General features: G+C 43.4%; 1 protein-coding gene across 2 annotated transcripts in view; it reads right to left on the reverse strand.

Annotated features, from left to right (window-relative positions):
* LOC128439165 (protein kinase C-binding protein NELL1) overlaps nucleotides 1-22534 on the reverse strand; it is a 190411-nt gene that overhangs the window by 128211 nt on the left and 39666 nt on the right. For both annotated transcript variants that reach the window (XM_053421910.1, XM_053421911.1), the window contains one exon: nucleotides 18128-18298. In XM_053421910.1, coding sequence (XP_053277885.1) covers nucleotides 18128-18298 — 171 coding nt within the window. The remainder of the gene's footprint in view (nucleotides 1-18127; nucleotides 18299-22534) is intronic.

Genomic DNA, 22534 nt, shown 5'->3' on the forward strand with positions numbered 1-22534 from the left:
GGTCACGTGATGACACTGCATTGTGTACTGTTTGTTTACCTCAACCTTTCTGTCATCCCTCTCTCTCTCTCTCTCTCTCTCTGTCTCTCTCTCTCTCACCTCCTCGTCTCGGTGAAAAGCAGAAAACACCACGAGGATGAAGCCAATTACAATAGTGATGCGCTCACGGGCATATCTGCAGGGTTCTGACACCTCAAGCTAATTATATAGGATGTACACCAGTCAACAAAATGTATTGTGTAATTAACGGTGCTCCTCTATCACCATAGTGCAGGAGTCTATGATTTAATGATCAACAGCTTCTCTTTACAACCCGGAGAACAGAGAAATATCACAAAACTCTGAAGAATTTGATGGTTTTGATTAAAAGTCCTGTTTCCACACAAAAAACTGTCAGACGCAGAGGAAGTCACGTGCAAACCAACCAGAAGTCACCATATTTGGAGGAGCAAGGGGGTGGAGCTTAACTGCGAGCATGAGGACGCCACACGCCCACCTACACCTGCGAGCTGCACCCATTGGACGGTTCTAGCTGTCAATCACATGGAATCCACAGGAAAATACAGACACGTGTCTTGTGGTCTTTTTGACTCTGGGACCATGATTTACAAAATTGAGACAATAAACTTCACAGGAAAGTGATAATCATTGATATCAAACACCACAGTTCATTGTGGGAACATGGGGGGGGGGGGGGGGGGGATCTCTCTGTCGTTGAAAAGGACCAATCACTGACTGATGTCTTCATCATCCAACACAAGTTTGTCTGGCTCCTTTGTAAACACACTCCGCGAACTGCTGTTGTGTTCCTGCTGCAGGATTGTGAGACCTGTTGTGTTAAATCACACAAACTTTCACAAGCAGTGACAAAAGGGTGTCGGAGCATTATTAGAACAACAAACAGTTTAACACATTCCTCTGTCAGGAGCCGAATCTCCCAATGTGGAAGAGAGTGATGAACAAATTCCTGTTTCAACTGTTTTCCCATAGATCTGAATCTAACATTGTTTCTATAGAGCAGCTGGAAAAAATCTACTAGATCGGAACATTTATTTGGATCAAATTACAAATCAGTCTGTGATATTATTATTTATTTGTCAGTATCCACTTATGTTTCATCCAATTTCTTTGATGGTTGGTTTTTAAGTAAAGTTAAACAAAAACAACCAAACAGATTTCTGCAAAACTTAGTGTCAGGGGGGAAAACAATAAAATGTTGGTGCGGATCCAGGATTTATTTTTCCGCTTCCTTTAACATTGTGAGATTTGGGGCGTTATTCAACATGTTTCAACTATTTGATTAAATAGATTCAGAATTTGTTGGACCTTTTCAGAGGAATACACTCGACTGATTGCCAGTATTGTTTCCCTGGAAAACCAGTGAAAATATTAAAAACAACACCTTTCTTTCTGGTCCATGTCCCATCCTGATACAGATAAGCGGGGGTGAAAACATAACCTCCTCGGTGCAGGTAATAATTTGAACGTGGATTTACTTTGGCATGTCTCCTCTTCACATTAGAAAGAGAAAGCTAACCAATGACAGCTTGTTGGATGAGCAGTGTCTGGCAGGGCCTACGTGCTACAGCAGAGCCAGAGAAACCAGTCCCATCACTTCATCCATAACCAGTAAACTAGGGCAGCGCTGCTCCACTTCTACGCTGCTCCTCTTAACCTTTATCACAGTCAGTGGGTGTGTGAATGAGAGAGACCCACATCTGGATGGAGAGGGACAAAGCCGGGCAGGTGTGGAGCGACTTCGCTCATTCATAAGAACGAGAGGAAGAAACTGTGGAAACACTACGAGTATAAAATCCACATCTTACTGGAGAAACAAATATGTCCTCCTGCATCCGCTTCAATGAGCTGCCAGGCCGCCTCATTTCCAGCGGTGCACCCACTGAAGTGAATAAACGGCATTTAATCTCAGGTTTGCAGCCACATTGGCTTCCTGTTTCCCACCTTCTCCGATAAGAGCGAATAAAAAAAAAAGACTAAAATAAACAGGAAACGAGGCCACGAAGCCCTGAACACGATCCAGAGTCGAGTCCTTCTATCTTCAGGACGACAGGTCCGAGGAGAGAAAACCCACCAGAACTAAAAACCCGTCATCTTCAGAAGTGAGAGGCGATATTTAGGTCCCTGGCAGCCGTCATGGCTCGCCTTCAAAAGAACAATCTCAATCACAGCCCGCGTTATTTTCTCTGCCAGTTTCCCTCGGCCGCACTGAACCTCAGACCACTTCCAATTTTCCACCCGTCGAGCTCGAGACGTTTTCTGTCATGTCGGCGCTTTTTTCCTCCGTCAGAGACACGGAGTCAGAAACCAGGAGTCAAAGTCCCTCGCCTCGCTGTGGGACAAATTTCTCAAAGCTCTGCATTAATCCTCTGCCAAAAGTGAGCTGGGTTACGTCGTGTCACTGGGGGCTGCTGGGGGATTACTGGTTACTGTGGGTATTTTTGGACTAGAAGCTACAAAGAGCGTCCCACACGCTTTAATCTGTTAAAAACCTGTGGGTAATTGAGTTTGGAGCTTTTATTGAATTTGAATCTTTTCTCAACTTGACGGTTAAACAACATTTCATAGATTCAAGAAGTGAAACATTCTATTTGAGAACAGAATCCAAACCAGGAAAAAACACTCCACCCCGGATACAAACGTACACAAATTACCCCCGAGACAACTTTTCCTTTTTGTGAATACAAATCATGCCGCACTAATTCTAACGAGCTGGTAATAATCGGGACGATGCTCAGTTCCAGCCCATTTGCTGAGATGGGATGTGAACTCCAGCTTATTTACAAGCTGCACAGAGAAACCCACTGGTCGGCACTTTCCTCAAGCTAACACTACGTTATTATATTATCTTTTTCTAAATTGAGTTTCTACAGTTTGAAATCACTACAGTGGTGGAACGTCACCGAGCTGAGTGAAGTTTAGTTAACTTAGAGGCATCATCGTCCATCATCAGTGTTTGAGATGTTTCCCAACAAACCACAGGAGATCGCAAATGAGTTCCGGCATCACAGGGGAACGTCGGCGTAATTACATCTCTTGGTAACAACTCTATGACAACATAGGACAGAAATACCCCCCCCCCCCCCCCCCCCACACACACAACAAGAGAGACAACAAGAGACATGTCGTGCAGGAGAGAAACCTTAACAAGTGTTTTGGCTTTTTAAGAGATTGAAATCTGTGTCCAGACGATGTGTTTGGTGGTTTCCAGTGACAAGAAGTCAATGTTCCAGTAAACATGTATAATGATTTTGCTTTCAAATTTTATTAGATGTTTATTTTTGTCTGTCTCCATATTTATTCATCCAGTGAAGCACTTCATTAGCTGGGCTTTGCTGCGAGCTTCATAAACTATAGATTTTCCAAGACGGAGTTTTATAGGGAAAAATGTGGAACTTTTCATTTAGATTTTGTTGGGGGTAGAAAACAACAAATAAAGCGCCTAATATTCATCTTTGAGTTGTTTTTCTTTTAGAAGTGGAAACAGGAGGAATAGAGTTACAACAGAAATGGGGATAAAGAATGAAACTAGATGAGATCAACTTCTATGCAGACGATACTTCTGTCTGAATATCTTATCATTCTCCGACGACCTGGAACAATTGGTTGATTAATAATAACATTCATTGGAATTGAATAAAGAATAAATCTTGGATAATGGATTTATCGTTTTAGTTATTATTTAGGGAAAAGAAAACCTCGCACAAACATGTATTTGCTTTCTTTCCAAAAGCACAAACAAGCAAAGTGTCACGTCAGGTTTTTCCTTGAGGAGCTCGTTGACCACATAAGCCACAGATAAAGTTGAAGTTCTTTTCTGAAACATCAAAACTTCAAGTGTTTTAAAAAATCGTTGCCAGATGAAACTGTGAAAAAACAAAACGTTGGCAGTAAAGTGGAAGAAGCATTCTTTCATGTTTTCTCCATATTCACCTAATTAGTCAGTTAATCAACAACCTAATTGCGAGTTTAATCACTCAAAACAAATGTCTCTCGTCCGCTCTGCTGCTCTGAGCCACGAGGAGGACGTGGTGGGTTGTGGAAGTGGAATAATGTTGTGCTCTCGACTCTACTGGATGTTCAGGCAGCTGTCATCGCAGCTCTGGAGCATCTACTTCTGAAAGGGCACCCGTCAGTCTCTCTCTCTCTCTCTCTCTCTCTCTCTTACTTCTTAAGTGCCTGCAGATGAATCAGACTGCTCCAGCTCCAGCTCCACTCGAGCTGGAGCTGTGCCACCCACAGCGAAGTGAGAGACGTCAGCATTGTGCTCCGAGAGGGCACGCCTGCAATTTGAGTCAGTGCTCCCGTCTCGATGTCGAGATCCAGCCCGAGACGTCTCCCAGTACAAGTGGGAAAAAAAAACTCTGAGTCCCTGATGGTTGAAGTATCGGCGAGAGACGGGAGCATGTGTTCTTTCTTTGACATTTCTGGAAATACATGATGCAAAAAAAGATTCCAAAAGCAGAAAAAGTAAAACAGAAAAAGAACTGGAGCATCATTGGATGAAAAAACGGAAATGCCTGAAAGTAGAGCACATCCTAATAAGATGGCAGATGTATCATGTTTAATGGATGAAATGACCCAAATTCCTTTACCCCCAGCTCGGCACGGGAGATAAGACCGGTGTTACCTCCAGTATGCAGATGAAGATATGGTCTAATCTGACTCTGTCACCCGATTCCCAGAGGAGCCACAGTCTGCTTCCTCCCTGTCTCTGATATCTGTAATTACTTCACCTCGGCAATGACCTCACCTGTTGATAGAGGCTCCTGCCCTTTCCTGATAAGACACAACTATTACAGGTGCAGATACATTCTGAGGGGGGGGGAATAAAGACTTGGAGAGGCTCTGTATGTGTGTGTGTCCCCTGGGTCTCCTTGGTGCGCCTCCTCCCCCTCCTCCTCCTCCTCCTCCTCCTCCCCCTCCTCACCACTGCAACAGGGGGCCAACACCGGGGAGCCTGCTCGGGGGGGTGGGTGGGTTGGACCCTTGGTGCAGGGAGGCTCCAGTAATGACACACTCCATCACACCTGACGCGAGACAACATGAAACTCCCCCGAGACACTGGAGAAGGTTTACTACAGGGATGACTAACAGCTTCAAGCCCGCCTCCTAAAACAAAGACAAATACTCCAGCGGCACCGTGATGGAGGCTCGGGGGGGGGGGGGTCTTTGCTTGTTGGTAAAGATCATGAAACCCTCCTCCTCCACGTTAGCAGATGGGACATGGACCAAACATGTGTCCTTAAGTTAATTGATGCTATAAAAACAGGTTAAGACGACCAGAGGGATAAGACCTGCTCTGGATTCTCACTCCACCTTTACTATACTGCACAAATTATGTCAAAGATGTCATATCCAACATATTTTGGATTATTTTCTTGTACTGTAAGATGAAGTGGGAACGTAATATCCATCTGGATGAACAAATAAGGAAGTAATGAGTCTTTTAAAAGCAAATCCAAATATATTAATTTCCCCGACTGTGTTCTGTGCAAACTATCAAACAGAAAAAAGACAAATATCACTGATGCATGAAGCAGAAAGAGAAGAAGCCGATTTGCACCAGATTTATTCTCATCATGTTGAAACAGTGCTCATTTCACTGCCTTAAATAAATTTCCAGGTGAAGAGTGCAACCTGATGGAAAATGGGTGTTAACAGTTGCATCAGTGCGATGGGGAGGAAAGAAAGAATCCCAGTCGGCCGGTGGAGCTTCTGTCTGCAGCAGGAGCACGTTACAGAAAGTCAGTCGTGGGAAAAGACTCCATTCATTGACATTTAGAATGTTCCTTCATTAGGCTGCAGCGGGCAGGAGGAGTAATTACTCTGAGGAACCTGTATGAGCGGCTGCAGCTTCCCATTGATCTAAATGTGGGTTATTCTGCCGGAGCTGCCTCATTGATTAGAGACCCCCGAGGGCCACGTCTCATTTCCTCGGCGCCTCCACCGCGCTCTGTGTCCGGTGCAGCTGCCACAAAGCAGAAACCAGCCAGTCAGACAAAAGATTTCCCTGCTCAGAGACAGAAGACGGTATCTGGAGCCCCGGTGCTCGCCAGGAACAAGGGCAAAGGTGTCAAGGTTAGAATCAGCATCGGGTGGCGTTATTAACCTGATTACCATGCACGGTGCACCCCCCCCCCCCCCCCCCCCCACATCTGAGCGGGGGCGTCGGTGATCAGGTAATGAAGTAATGGATGCTCCGCTGATCAGAGCTGACACTGCCCTTCAGAGGAAATTAAAACCTTACACCTGACTTGCTTGTGTGGAGCAACACTCTCAGTTCCTCACGCGTCACTAAACCACAGACCTGCATCTACCCACGTGTTCCTATAATACACATCCTGAGATGCAGAAAGCAAAGAAGTGTGAGAGAGAATAATGGAAGGAAAAAAAAAACAGTGTTATCAGATGACGTTTCCCTCTATAGCAACTCTGTCATTTATCTAATGTTCCATTCGACTCTTACACCGTGTTCTTGTCCTAATGATAGTTTTGGCCGAGCTGATGAGCTGCTTAGCAGGTGAGGAGAGAAAGAACCTTCCGGCTCAGTGGCCTCTTTAATGAGCAAAGCAGAATGTCATTTTCTGCCTGCTGGTCACAAGAAGCTGTACGAGTCATATCATTAAGAGATCTTTAAGGAGGAGAGCTCTCCATGTCTCTCCTCCTCCTCCCCCTCCTCCTCCTCCTCCTCCTCCTCCTCCTCTCGAGTGGGAGCCATCAGTCCACTTCCTGGCACGCTAAGAGCATCGCCGTGAAAGCTCAATGAACAAAAGAAGATAAATACCGTGCGGCAGGTACAAAAAGAAACACAGTTCTCTGTAATGAATGGATTTGATGGTGCAGAATCCACTGGTATTTCACCAGTTCTACACTCGACATTACTCATTAAAAGAGATTAAAAGGTCACTTTCCTCAGACTATGCCTTGCTGCAGCTCCTCCATTCAGCTTCTGTCTGAAACACTTCTGTCTGAAACACCTTGCAGATCCAGACCTGCAAGGTGTGCATCATGTGAATGTGGAGCTAACATCACGATGGTGTGAAAAATCGCCTACAGACGAGCAGCAGCTTCAGTTCTGTGGAGGAGCTCACGCAGACGTTGTGCTTTTTTAACTTTGCAGAGCTGTAACATTCACAAATAACCTGTATAACAGAGCAGGGCGAAGAAACATCATAAATCCAAAGTCCAGAAGCTGTAAACCCAAAGATATGTTCAGTTTACAGTGACACAAAACTCAAAATAAACCGAAACCACTAAAATAAGAGAACGTGGAACAAGGACTCTGCTTTGAAAAAGTCTAAAACAATTTATTTATTGTTAGAACTGTAGTAAACTTTCTTTGGGAGGATGAAATAAGACGATAACCATGTTCTGAAGACTAAACAGGACGTTGTCCCACACACAGCCGTCATGAGACAGAAGAGAGAGCAGAAGAAAGATGTCAGCCTTCACACACACACACCGGAAACCCAGACTCGCTAACACTCGCAGCTCATTCCTAATGAAACCGCTAACACTCGCTCTTTCAGCCACAGCAGCGGCTTCATCTTAACTATTTATGTCCACGTGTGATTTATGGGCCAAAACGAGATGAATAATGTTTCTCGGGGCTCCGGTGTTAGCCAATCGTCCGTTTCATTCAGGCCACGTAAAAAAACTCTTCTTCATGATCATGTCCTCATGCTGCTCAAGCATCTGCTCCTCATCCTCCAGCCTCCACCCGTCCCCTCAACCACAGGTAGCTGCACTCCACTCGTCACCAGCTCTAATAACACCAAACGTGTGATTGAGAGGAAACGATGGAGGGAGGATGATGATGCAACCTGGCGCCACTTCCTGGTGCCAATTGGCGTAATTAGGCAAAACGTCTCAAACTGCCAAAGGAAATATCTCCTCAGACTCAGATCAAGTTTAGCATCTTGTTACCGTTTCACTTTCTTCTGGGGTGAAACAGAGCAGAGGAACTACAGAGCAGGTTTTTAAATTTCCTCTTAAGATATTTTTTTTAATTTTTTTAAACTCTCACGCCGGATTAAACAGCTGCTACAACGAAACCCTGCGTGGAGTCACCTGAGCATCGCGAGGCGTGACTAACACAAAGCCTCTCTGAGCCGCGCTAACTCTAAACGGCACAAACTTGTAAATGAGGTGCGATTGTTATTCAGCTATTCGGCTCCTCCATAAGTGAAGCTGGTCGCTGAGGAGCGTACGAGGCATCGAGCTGTGACACCACCCACGTTCTCCCCAACACTAACCTCCAGCATGAAGAACAGTCAACACACACAGTGAAGAGCCCTGAACCAATGAAGGAGCCACAGGTTCAGACAGAAGCAAACAGAAGAAAGATGCTCAGCTGGATGAACTGTTCATAACCTGTGTGTTAGTATTTCATGCTTCTGAATTTACCTCAATGAGGCAAATGTGATGAATCTGATAAATAAATGTCCAACAGCAAAACCAGGTTTCACAAACCGACATGTTTAAATGGTTTTGTATTTATATAGAGCTTCTCTAGTCTTGATGACCACTCAAAGCTCTTTACAGAACAGTTTTACATTCACCCATTCACACACACATTCATACAGTGCATCTATTAGCAGCACTTTTGTTGTTCTATGTTCTATGTCTATGTTCCAAATCAGGGTTCAGCATCTTGCCCAAATACACTTCGGCATGCAGATGGGGAAGACTGGGGATCGAACTACCGACCTTCAGGTTGGAGGATGACCGCTCTACCCCTCAGCCACAGCCGCCCATGTTTTAGGTCACTATGGTTCATTCTTGTTGTATTTTGTTAATATCGTGCATTTCTTAAACAAAATCTTTGATGAATCATCTTTCTAAATTTCAAATTGGCTTTGTTTACATCATCATCTCTCTTTCTTACAAACAAAACAACAAACGTGTGCACAGGAAGTTCCTAGTTGTCATTTTCTCACAGGAAATTCAAATGAACAGAGATAAACTGAGTTCTGTCCCCGTCACAGATTCCACGTTCCCTCTCGTCAAGAACTGTCTCCATCAATAATTACAAAAATCTTATTTTTAGGTTGGAGTCACATTACACACAGACAGTGACACGTTTCAGCCCCCCCCCCCCGGATCCATTCTGAGCCTCAGTAAATTGTCTCATCAACATATATATTGTTACTCGTGCTTTCTAAATGCGTTTCTTCTGCTGGATGTATTTTTATCTTTTCTCTCGTTCAGTGAGAATGTGGCTGGGCACTAATTGGGGCGGCAGCGTGACCTATGGACGAGCTAAATACCAGAAGAGGCTGCTGGTCCGGAGAGCTGTTGCCATGACAACACAGGCCTCACTCACTGGGAGAGACTTCGGGGGGGAAACTGGTAACTGGTTGAGATGCTTCCAGACACAAACTGGACTCTACAGGTCCTCTGTGCTTTCCCCTGGTGAAGGTGTGTGACGCTCTGTAGATCCTGTGATCTTCATCCGCCTGATGAAGACCAGGGATACTTCCTGTCTCTGTCCCTGCATGTGCATGTAAAGGTTGTAAAAGTCAAAAAGTCAAAACTCTTAGTGAACCCTGTAGCTCCTTAAACACTGTGATGGAAAATCTGCAAATACAAGAGGCTGGAAAACTACAAAGTTATCTAGGTGAATTTAAAAAGAGTCTTTCTGCAGAAAGGGTCAACACAGGGAGTCACGAGTGAAGATGGAGAACAGTCAAATACAAGGACCTTATAAAGAAGGACAAGGCTGTTTGCTTGAGCCAGTTCAGACTGGTTCTGTAGGCGTAGTTTAGGACTGGAACTAAAGCACAGGAATAAATGATTTGCATACATTTCCATTGGGTTCTTTGGACAGTCGATAAGTAATGGAAAGGTCAAACAGGTTTCAGGTCCTAAACAAGTCTTAGACTGGTATGCAAAAAGTTACTCTTCAACTATAAAATAGGTTTCAACCACATTTAGCTATTTCCCACTACACTAAGTCATTTCTCCAATACAACACCGTGTCAGTGGTTTGGCTGATTCTACCACGTCCTCATGTATGAGGATGAAATGTCTTATTTCGAGTGCATCTGCCATCACCACAACATGGGTTTCATGTACAACATATCCCATAATAAGCAAAGTACAAAGTTTGCTATGGACATTAGGTGTTGAGTGTTTTTCTTCTGAACGACCCTTTGACCTTTCTCCTGCTCCATCAGGCTCTAAGTGCAGCAAACTGCTCAGTCTGTTGAGGATGTTTCTGTTCTGCAGGTGCCAGCGGCTCTTTAGACTTTCAGGTGAAAAACACTAATTGATGTGCACCGGAGGCCCCGAGCAGAGGAAAGCAAACAGGAGGTCGACTCGCTCTGGAGAGAGAGGGGCAGCTTTTGTTTGGAGCCAATTTTCGGTGCTATATCCCAAAAGAAGGAGCCAACACAGAAAACCACTTACTTTCAACTCAACCCTGCTTGAAGGTGTGCTTTCATACCACATCTACAGTTTACAGGGACTCGGCTAAACTGGTGCCAAACGGTGGGGGGGGGGGGGGGGGGGGGGGGACTGTGCCGAGAGCGTTCACGGCCCCCTGAGAAACACCAGCCGTGAAATGACCTTCTGTGAGCAGAGGACAACCGTGTGGTCGTGAGTGACGAGCACCGCCAATGTCATTACTGCGATTAGGTCCAAAACAAAGAGCCGACTGAGGGCGTGGGCACCGGGTGTCTGCCATTAATTCAATTATGGGAAATTTAGAGATTGCAATTACACACTATAGTTCTGCAAGTGTGTGACCTTGTCTGGGCTCCGCTGTGGCACGACTGCAGGTAATATCACACAAATGTGTGCGTGGGAGAGAAATGACAGCGAATCTGTTCGGATGAGAAGCATTTGAAAATGATAGGCGGAGGAGGTGGAGGAGGTGGAGGACAGAGAAGGTTATTGAGTCTGCATTAGGGAACACGGCGCAGCCATCCTCTCACCCCACACATCCCAGATGCAGAAACTCTTTCCACTTCAATATTCATCATTATTTCTCCACGTCTGAGTTCCCCGAGCAAAACAGAAAGTTGATTTTTCATGTGGACGGAGGAGGAAGAGACTTTTTATTCCCACAGAGGTGCAGACACACAGAACAGCTTTTTTATTTGAATGAAAGAAGTTTAACTTTAGCTACTCGATCGTTATTTTGAGCTAGAATATTTATTCTTGTGATAATAATACTGCAACTCAACTTTAACCAAGACCTGGAAATGTGTCAATTATTGATTTCAGTATTTGGATGCATATCAAAAGTCCAAAGATAAATCGAGGTCCCTAACACAAGGCCGGAGTTTTATCAGGACTATGAACACTGGCCACGAGAGAGATATGGTTTTTTAATTTTAAAGGAAATGAAAAATGATAGATGTTTTTAAACAGGACAAGCAAATAAAGCCACAAAAAAATTAGATATAAGAGAGATTATACATGAAGTTGACGTAACTGATATAATTAAACGAATGTTACTTTATAAAAACCTTAAATCTAAAATTGCATTAATCTCAATAATCAATATTTAGTTTGTTAAACTAATAAGAATACACTAAGTTTTAACAGCTTCTTGAAAATACCATCAAGTTCTAATATGTGGTGGGATGATGCTTTAAATCTTTAAAACATTTCAGGAACATTTAGAAATTTTAGCACTGAGCGACATGAGGTTTCTAACATATTCTGACAGGAAACCTGAAAGACAAGATGGTGTTGGGATATTTTTTGGGGCTTTAAGAATAATTAAAAGAAAATTAAAATCTATCCTCAACATCACAAGAAGCCGCTGTCGTCCAAAACTCATATTTCGAGTCGAGGAGGAACCCGAGGTTTAGATTAGAGGCAGATTCCCAAACCTGCTTTAAATCTCCTCTCTCGGTGCATCTGTTCCAGTTTTTCAAATATCTGTTTTCAAAAGATATTCGTTTGCTCTTCTTGATGATTCAAGTGTAGATGTGTGATCCTCACCTGACATGTTACCTCTCAGTGAGATGAATCATGTGGTTTTGAGTTTGCATGTTCTCCTCTGACAGGCGACCTTTTCAAAGTGTTCCTTCAGATCTCAGCTGAGGAATCCAGACGCCGCTGAACTCGATCGACTTCCAGTAAAAGTCAAGAATTAAAACTTATATTTCAGCTTTGCCTAAACTCACGAGGACACACATTTACTGGAAGACTTTTATTCAACACAACCATGTGACAGATTGTGATCGTTAATGAAGATGAAGTTTATCGATGTGTCGCCCAGAAGAAACATAATTAGAGACGGAGACGGAAACGTTGTCAGAGAAGAGGAGAAAAATGTCTCGAGTCGATAAAGACCAAAACTGGGATCAGTTAAACGCTGCTCGTTTACTCTGAATGAGATGATGTCATTTGTTGTTGTTCTGTTGTGTCGTATTGTGTAGTATTGCTAAGGTAACTTCAAAATGCAACAGAAAATATGTTTTATAACAAGTGAAACAGCAAAAAGATGTTTTCCGTGTTAATACTGAACATATGAAGAACATTTTCACATATAACATGATTCTGCTGCAGTTGATAAATAAATGTGGCAATGCAATTATTATTATTATTTATATTTGCTATTGCATCTTATGTAAATGTATAGAAATTGTATGTCTAGCAGAGAAGCTTATATTTCTGGGGTTTAATCCCAGTCTCTGCTCTCCCTCAGCGTGTCGCCCCTCACATCTCTGCTTCTGTGATGTTTCCTTCAACTTCAGACAATAACAGAAGAAGAAACAGTAACAAGGGCGCGGGGGGGATGGGGGGGGGGGGGGATTTCCATCCAACTCTCCAGCTTCTGATCCACCTTCAGATTAAGTTTCTAATCCTAACCCAAAGGTAAAAGTCCTTCACGCGGACACGGCGACTGCAGGCGCTCTGCAGGTCCAACACAAGTGACGGGGACAAATCGAAGCTGGATTAAACCAACACCGCCAAAGACACAGGTGTGTGTGTGTCTGTGTGTCTAGGGGGGGGGGGGGCAACAGAAGTAAAATGCTGCTGTTTCCTGTTTGCATACAGCAACAAATCTTGAAATCCTGCTTCTCTCACAGCAACAGTTCCTGACTAAAAGCAGTTTTTATCCAATAAATCAGATTATTAATGGATCCCATTGTCAATCCTTTAAATGTTAATTCACAAGATGAAGAGTACAAATGGAGTAATGCAGGGAAAGAAACTGCAGACTGTGAGAATCTATCAGACTTTACAAATGGAGAGCCGTCCGTGAGGAGCAGAGCGATTCCATCTTCCCGACAGGAGCGATGTGTGAAATACAGATGAGGAAGAGAGAGAGAAAGCTCCATTCATTTGAATGTGATGACCATGATGATGATGATGATGATGATGATGATGATGATGATGATGATGATGATGATGATGAGAAACGTGGGTCAAAGACTTTCAAACGCAGACAGAATTCATCACGGAGTCCGGACTGATTATTTGTGACGGCAGAAGCAGAAGAAAGAAATGTGTCATAGAGAAGTGATGTATTTAAATTCCCAGAATGCCCTTTGGTGACCTCCAAAGGACGACTAACCCCAGAACCCCTCCCCTTCTGAAATCTGTCCAGACCTGGTTTCAACATCTCTCCCTCTGGGGATCTCATCTGAGCTACAGGTGTGAATTACCCACGATGCATTGAGGACACATTTGGTTCATCAGTTCACACCTGACATCAGATCGCGTCTTTAGTGACGACTCGTTATCGGATCTCACTTCTCAAAATATCACTTTTATGTTTTGCAGAGACCGAGGTGATTGTTTGATTTACAGTTTATCATCATCAGCAGCTTCATTAGCAACATAACAATTAATATGAGAAAAACAAAAACATTAATTTAACTGTGCATCCTTTGTGTTACACAGATTGACATCATGTGCTGTTCTGAGGGTTCTGCAGCTTTCAACAACAACTTTAATGAATCAATGATCTACGTTAATTAGAGACGTGGATTTCAAGCTATGGAGAAACATCAGATTCACAGAGTTACTTACGTTTCATCATAATTTAAGATGAGTAGAAGTTGCAGAGAAGAGAATAAACCTCAATGCTCCAAATTATCTCTGAAACTACAGACAGAGAGGGCACATGTCCACGGTGTCAGTGAACTTAGATTAGATTAGATCAATTATTTACAATACTATACTTATACATATAAACCAGTAGCCAGTCAGATTGACCTTTAGCCTCAGCCTACCCTCAGGTTCGGCCTGTGACGCTGATCACAAGGACAAAACACTTTAATGACACTGAGGTGAAGTTAAGTTCCTAACACCTGCTAACACCTGCTAACACCTACTGGGAGTTGGTCACTTTAATGTGCAGAAGTCCCTCAAACGTACAAAGGGATATTCACCAGCTTGTCCTATATTCAAAAATGATTTATGTGCAACTGAAGTAGGGTTATATGAGATTTAACTAAATGAAGACATCCCTTAACATGCAGATATAGATATTAAATATGTAAACGTGTATTTAAGACATATAAAGCCTATGGGGAGAGGAGGGACTGAGCAAATAAATCAACTGTGCATGTGAAACACTGAGAAGAGTAAAAAAACAGTGAGGGTAACAGTATTAAAAAGATTGTTAATCCTTCTATTAGAACCACCCCATTGTAACACGAGCCCAGAAAACCCCACACCTTGCTCTGTGTGTGTGTCTGTGTGTGTGTGTGTGTGTGTGTGTGAGCTGGTACTGTGAAGGGCAAAGAAACTAAACGGTGAGAGTTCACCTGCAGACGTGAGGATTAACTGCACTCTCACATTTATAGAAGCTTAAAACCCTTTAATGAGCCTTGAAATCAATAAAGTGCTGTTTAGTGCACAAATCAAATTGCTCTGAGGCTAATGACTCTGCCAATTTGCTATTAATGGAGAAATCATTCCCGACACTTGGGCGGGAGTGAGATGATGATGTTTGGAGAAATATGATTTTCCGTCTCTTCACTCCTGTTTTTGTGTTTGTCGTCATCAAAGTCAAACTCAGAGGAGAAACACAAACACAATCGCATTTCTAATTCTTTTTGTGTTTGTGTGGGATTACTTCAGCAGCCCCCCCCCCCCGAAATCAAATCATCAGTCGGAGAACCCTCAGCCCGTTGACATCCTTCAAGTTGAGTATTCTTTGTGTGTCTGTCGGTGTGTAGTGTACTTCAGGGGACATCTCAGTCCCCAGAAGCTGCTCTCTTTCCACACTCCTCTCCAGTCCTGATTTCATTCCACTACATCACATCTTACAGTTAGCTCTGTGAAAGTCTCTGGACCCGGGGTGAGTCAGAGTGAGGCGGAGGCCACAGCCCGGTCAGACTCTGAGAAACTTTATCTTCTGTCTTTGGATTGGAAGTGAAGACTTTCAGGGTCATCGTCTCTGTCAGTGGTGACAGAGGGACAACAGGGCTTGGTTATATGAACACTACTGTCACCCTGAGGTTATCAGTGAGTCCTTTAAAATCAAGCAGAGCCATGAATAATAATAATGTTGATAATAATAATAATAGCTTGATAGCGCTTTTCAAGAGACCCGAGGACACCTTTCATACGTCCAGCACAAAACAGGATAGACATAAACAGCACTAATGGATAAAGCCATCCTCGACAATCTACATAAGCAAATTGACAATTATTCCAATAATTATATTGATGGTGATTCATAACCTGGGGTCGTTAGCAAATTTCTAGGGGTCACCAGCTGGTTGTGGAGGAAGGAATTAAAAATAAAGAATATTACAAATCTGTCTGGGCCCGAACAGCACATCCAACAAAGCTAATGTCCTTTCTCGCTATTGAAAATAATGTTTACCATTAATTAACTAGATTGTGGAAGTCGCAATATTCTAATTTGTCCTGTCAATTTTCACATTTTAGTTTTTAATACTCCTCATAATGACATAATCCATCTCTAACATGCTGTATTAAACGGCTGTGCACTATATTCCGCCTTTACGCGCCCGCACGGCCATCCATAAAGTTTTTACCGTCCACGCAGCAAGTCTCATGGTTTCAGCAGCAGGTAAAAAACCTTCTACTCACTCTTCAGTCTGTGTAACTGTCAATCAAACAGGAGAGAGAGGCAGGGAAGAGTTCCAGACGATTCCAGAATGACAACTGCAAAATCAGGTAAACACACAAAGACACTCAAACTGACACCTTGAGCACAATCCTGAAAATCTGGCAGACTGTGGTCCTGTGTTGACAAACTGAATCCAGTCCCCAAGTGAACCGCCTTCATTAGAGCCCTCAGGGAACGCCTGATTGGCAATTCTGGACATCCTCCCGCTCGCTGCAGTGTTCATCAGCATCTAATTAGGAGCTTTATCATTGTTGAATTAAGGATGAGGAACTGGCACAGAGTCGTCGGCTGGAAACTGGGCTTCAGAAGATGGTAAACAGAGTTTGGTTCAATTGGTTTTCTTTTCAGCACTCCGGGGCGATGAGAATATTTGAGAGAACTTTTGTGGATTAGCTTCCTGTCGATACCCGACTCTGGTGATGCTCGAGGATTTTGATTCGAAGAGGCAGAGGTCAATGTGGTGAACAGCCAGGAGCTACAGTGAATAAGCACTGTACATGATGTGCTGTTAAAAGGTTCTGGACCAAACACACAGAACAGCTTGACACAACCAGTCTGAGCTGATGGTCAAAGAAAGAGAAACGACTCGTTACAGCGTCACATCAGAGGAAGGTGTTGTTGTTGTTGTTGTTGTTGTTGTTGTTGCTCTGATGGTGCTGCTGCAGCTTGTGTGGAGACGGGAACATGGAAACATGCGATCGGAGCAGAGAAGAAGAGTTTGACCTTTGAGTTTGACCTTTGTGTCCGACTCGTTGCATCGACAGTGAAAAGAGAGACGGTGATTACAAAGCTCTCGATCTCACAGCAGCTCTGCATCAACATCCTCTCTCCACCTCCTGTTACCATTGAATAACTATATATAATATATTTTGTACATGTTTATGGTTTACCTTTGACGTTTTAATATCTTTAATATCGTGTTATATGCCAGATACTTTGCCTCTGTAAGAAGACTTTCACAGATTGGATCAATAAAGTTCATCCATGCATCCATCTATTGTTATGTTCGAACAGTTAAAACGTGAATAGATCATAAATATATCAAAAGAATCTTTTGCATTTCAAGAATTAAGTTGAAGTGTCGTTAATAAAGTTGAAATTGTGTATAACTATGAAAGCAGTAGATCCCCCCCCCCCTCCCCTGCACGACGACACACAGTGTGTTAACAGCAGAACTGACAACATTATAAAATTAGTTTTTTAATAAAAAAGCAATAACAAACAAACAAGACATTAACGATATTAGTGGAAACCAGGATAGCAGCATTGTGTCTTGGCAGATCTGTATCATCCAAGCAGCCTCAGCGAGTATTGAACAAACAAGGAAGTGACTCGAGTTTAAAAAAAAAGCAAACTCCTCTTCAATCGTCTCAATTAGCATCAGCCTTCAGTTCCACAGCCCTCAGATGATAGATGAGTCTCAACCAACCCCAATCAATTAGCTACAGTATCTCTTAATTAACTCAGCCCCCCCCCCCCCGTTTAAAGAACTGTAAGCACGCAGGGAAGTTTTGATTCCAATTTCATCCAATTACATCTCGATCTTTCCTCCCTAATAACTGATGCTCTCCTTTATCTTCACTACAGCTTCATCCCGACAGCGATAATTAATCGACAAACCACCGGCCTGATGGGAATGAAAGGCGTCTGGGGAGAATCAATACTACTATGCAACCCCCCCCCCCCCCCTCAGATGTTTACTCCTTGTTCGCGGTGCGTCCGTCTGGCAGCTGCATCGGGACGAGGACACGTGAAGCCTTCCCGGGTCTCAGGAGGAAGCGTGAGGGTTGAGAACTACCACAGCCCAGGTGCATGTTTATAGATCAGCTCTGACTGAGAGCTGCGATAGAAGAGCTGCCCGATCGATGAGGAGATCATATCATGGTTACCTTCCACTTCATTATGGAACAGTGGGAGCTGCACACACTCTCTATAAGCTGCATGGAGACACCAGCTCACACTGGGCCGGGTCCCTGCTGGCGAGCATTCATCCACACATTTCATCATCATGTTTCACGCGTGTGCTGGTGTTACCTGTTGCAGTCCACGTGCAGCAGCAGGTGGGAGGCGCTGATGGTGAGGGCGATCTTGTGCCACTGGCCGTCGGCGAGGCGGTAGGGGAAGGACTCGGAGCGCGGCTTCCCTTTGAAGCGGTAGTGGTAGCGGATCTCCTCCCTCACCCCGCTGCTCTCCAGCTCAAAGTAACTGCACAGGGAAGAGAGGAAGGTCAGAAGTCAGAGGTCAGAGGTCACAGGCATGTGGTTCTAAGGCCAGAACCAAATGTCTGAACTCATGGAGGACAGAATAAAACATTAACGATACAAAATCTTGTAAAAGTAGGTGAGGGATTTATTTTGTAGGCAGTTAGTTTACAAATATTACCATTTTATATACTGCATGTTGGCTAAAGCTCTAATATACCAATAAACCAGCTGCCCAATGTTACTGGCAGACATTGGCCTTTCATGGATATGTAATTGGCGTTTATATTTTCCTGATATGCTGATCTTAATTAAAAATTTAGATAACGAAGCAAAAGAAAGCAAAAGAAATTGCTAACAATATAAGGAGGTACAAATATCAGTCAATATCTCAATAAGACATGAATAAGCCCACATGCCCAATATTAGCAAGACTGATGGTAGATTTGAACCATTTCAAATCAGAGCTAATGAGGTGCAGGGGTTTGAATAGACTCGGGAAATATCCAGTGTGTCTTGACATTTGAAGACAAAATAACCAACATAATTATTCACCGATTATTCCCTTCAGATGATTACACATTCACAAAAAGATCATTATGTCTATAGTGATTAATACCCTGATATCCTACAAACTGTAATTTCATCACCCAGCAAACAAGCACAGCCACATGATATGTGTCCAGTTGATGGTTGAACAATCTGCTGACTTTTTTCTTGCTTTGTGTAGAATGGATTTCTCTCAGCTCGCCTCTGCAAACAGAAGAAAGGAATCTCTCTCTGTCCGAGTTCCCCCCCCCCCCCCCCCCCCGTCCTCTCTCTGTGGTGCGGCTGCAGGCGGTCGACCTGAAGCAGTGAGAGCTTTACTCTCCGTCCTCATCAGCCACCGAGTCGTCAGAGACGTCCGGGCTCAGACAGCCGCAGCCCGAGAGCCGCAGGCAGCCAGTCCTGACATTTCAGCTTCCCTGCAGCTGCAAATGACCCCAGCACAGGAACCAGTGGCTGCTCGGTGCACGACTCACACACACACAACTTATACTGTTCCTGCAAACACAGCTCTCCAATACATAATCTGAACCTAGATAGAACCTTGCTTATCCCAATATATTCTGATATAAAACTCTCACACACACACACACACACACACACTCTCACTGGATCAAGTCCATTCAATACTGAGCTCAACAGCTCTCATGCATATTTATGGGAGGGGAGAGCGGACCCACTCGACAGAATATCAATCAAGGCTGTGGGGCGGCAGACGAATCCGTGAAACTGAGGAGAACTCGTCAGAACTCAACACAAACACACGGAGCTGGAGGATAAAAGATCGAGAAGCGACTCAAACACGCTTCATTGGAGTTGATGTCATCTGTGAATATGGCAGAAGTTATTACAAATGAAAAATCCAATGTGGCAGGAGCATTATCGGATGTTTCCACCGGTTGTAAACAAACCAAACAGCAGGTGAGTCGGGTTTCCTCAACCACTTAAAGGCTCAGTGTGTAGAGTTTAGTGACATCTAGTGGTGAAGCGTCATGTTGCATGTTGCAACCCCCCCCCCCCCCTCCAAACATGAAAGAGAACCTGTGGTAGCTTCAGTTGTCATAAAAACCCAAAAGGTTTGGTTTGTCCAGTCTGGGATACTTAAAAAAAAACATGGCTGCCCCTGCAGAGAGGACCAGCTCCACATGTTAAGTAGTTAAATATAAAGTATTTAAATATAAAGTGCTCGTTATCGGTCAAAGAAAAACAACAATCAGCACAATTTTGATGAAACACGCTTATGAAATCAATGTAAATAATTAAACTGTAAATCTGTAAACTGACAGTTTTTCACATTCTTTGGCTAATATGTACGAATGTGGTTCATGTGATTTTGTGTTTTATTGACCTGAGGTATTAAGATGTATTTGAAATACTGTTATGATGGAACAGCAATGATTGTACAAAAAACACATAGGTTGTTATTCAATTTCAAGCAAAAGCAGCATCAATATAATAATCTACATACCAATTTTTTTTAATTAAGGTTATGCCCGATTATGCCTAATGTCGCTAATTTGCCTCATACCTAAATTGATATCTATTGTATAAGCTATATTGAAATGAACAATCTCCACTTAATTTAGCATCTGCATGACAGGCCAAAAACACCAATAATATTTGTTTTATATAATTGGAAATTAATTCAGGCAGTAAGGGGTTAACTGTTGCAGGGCATAGGATTAAGGGGGAAGAATAAAGAATGATCTCATCTTTGAAGCATCTGATCTCCATACATGTAAGTGCAATATGGTGGTAGCCTGGTTGGAGGTAAGTGCTCTGCATTTGACCAATGCTGCAGAATCCCTGCATCTCATATTGGAACCTTGGTGACAACAGAGGTACCTTCTCTACACATGTTACTGACATCATGTCAGTGAGGGTCAGGTGAACCTGCACTGCAGGTTTCAAATCTATATTCTATGTCCTTCAATGTCCCGAAGCAAAACCACCCACCTGTATCAGCTTTGATGCTAAATACTGTGAAGGAGAGAAATAGCATGTGATTGTGGTTTTACATATTTCTGAGCGTTTGCATCATCAATCACAGAATGAATAGAGAGAACTGCTTGAGGAGCAGCTGCATATCTTTCATAGGAACAAACCGCACTCCTCACTCATTCATGCAATCATCACTGGAGACCATTGCAATGCATCAAATCAAGTCACAAATTCAGTGTTGCAGGCAACAAAAGAAAAATACAGGACCGAGATAATGAGAGGAGCTCAACCCCCCCCCCCCCCCCCCCCGCACAGCAGGCTGTGTTAATACTAAAATAGTTATCACACATAAAAGGAAGTAGCCTCCCAGGGAAGTGTTTTTTTTCTACCACATTAAATTGCTGCTTGCTTAGCGACATGCATGTGAGACAGGCCACCCGGCTGGTTGGGCCTTTGTACCGAGTGTCATCGCTCTGAAATGAAATGAACACAACACTCTGTTTCCATCGAGCTGCCGGAGCCGCAGCGTCTGAAACCCGTCGGCTGGAGAAGGATCATTTGCATCAAACGAGTAAAAGAGGGGTTGAGACAAAGAAAGAGCGAGAGCGAGAGCTTTTCCAGCTTCTCCTCTTCCTCCTCGGGGCCGCGATGAAACCTGGAAGCACCGAACCAGCAGTTCTTCTGATTTGACTCATGAAATAATCATCAGAGGCATTAACTCCACTTCACGGAGAGGGGTTTGTTTTATGAAGCATTTAGCCGTAGCTATTGTGTCCCTGCATTACAGCATATTTAACGAAGGGGAATAATATATTGGCAGCGGGGCCATTTATAATGAATAGTGTTGCATGACAGACACTAAACGTGATATATCTGTTTTCGGTGCTTCTCCGCAACAAACATAAACAAACGAGACTTATCACCAGTTTTAAAAGCCGCCTTTTCAGAGCCGGTCCTTTCACGGAGCTGCCTCTTCACTAATGGTGACTGCATGGATCCCACACATCTCTAATGTGACTGCCACAGCTTTCAAAAGGAGGAAAAAATCATGACTGCATATCAAAGGAAATAGGAATGTTTTGACTAGCTGTGGCAGGGGAAGACTTCTCTGTGATTAGAGTGAGTTGATATTTGATGTGAAAAAAACACACTTGAAAAGAAGCTGTTCATCTATGAGCTCCACAAAAAAAAACGGAATATATAAATATAACCAAGTAGTTGCTGGTTAAATAGGAATGTGGTTCGGGGGGTTTATATCAGAGCTGCAGCTATCGAGTAGAAGAATAGTTTTGTATTTCAGTCGGTTCAAACTAATTGTTCACCTCAGCACTCAAGTTTGAACAATAGCCCACAGGGGATAATGGGATATGAAGGACCATCAAGGACACACAAACTTGGACACACAAAGCTGCACTTCCCAAATTGTGAGCATCCTTTCAGAGGCAACAGGCTCGGTCGGCCAACGATGATGTGCTCGCTGCAGGAATGTGGACAAAGCGCCAGAACTGGGAAACAGCCTGTCGTCCCAGTGCCACTGTAAACACACAACAGTTGTGTAGCAAAGACAAATGCTGGAAACTAAGGTTTTCCTGCTATTCCACACGGTTGTTATGATTATCTCTACATCTTCACCTTAGCAAAACTTGTTAGCACAAAAAGTAGATCCTCCTAAGTGTTTTTTTTGGTAGATTTCAGCTTGGAGGAGGAATCCAAACGTTTCTAAACCAGTTCGATGCCTACAAATATCCACCTT

The sequence above is a fragment of the Pleuronectes platessa genome, chromosome 1 (assembly GCF_947347685.1).
Source record: "Pleuronectes platessa chromosome 1, fPlePla1.1, whole genome shotgun sequence".
Taxonomy (NCBI): Eukaryota; Metazoa; Chordata; class Actinopteri; order Pleuronectiformes; family Pleuronectidae; genus Pleuronectes; species Pleuronectes platessa.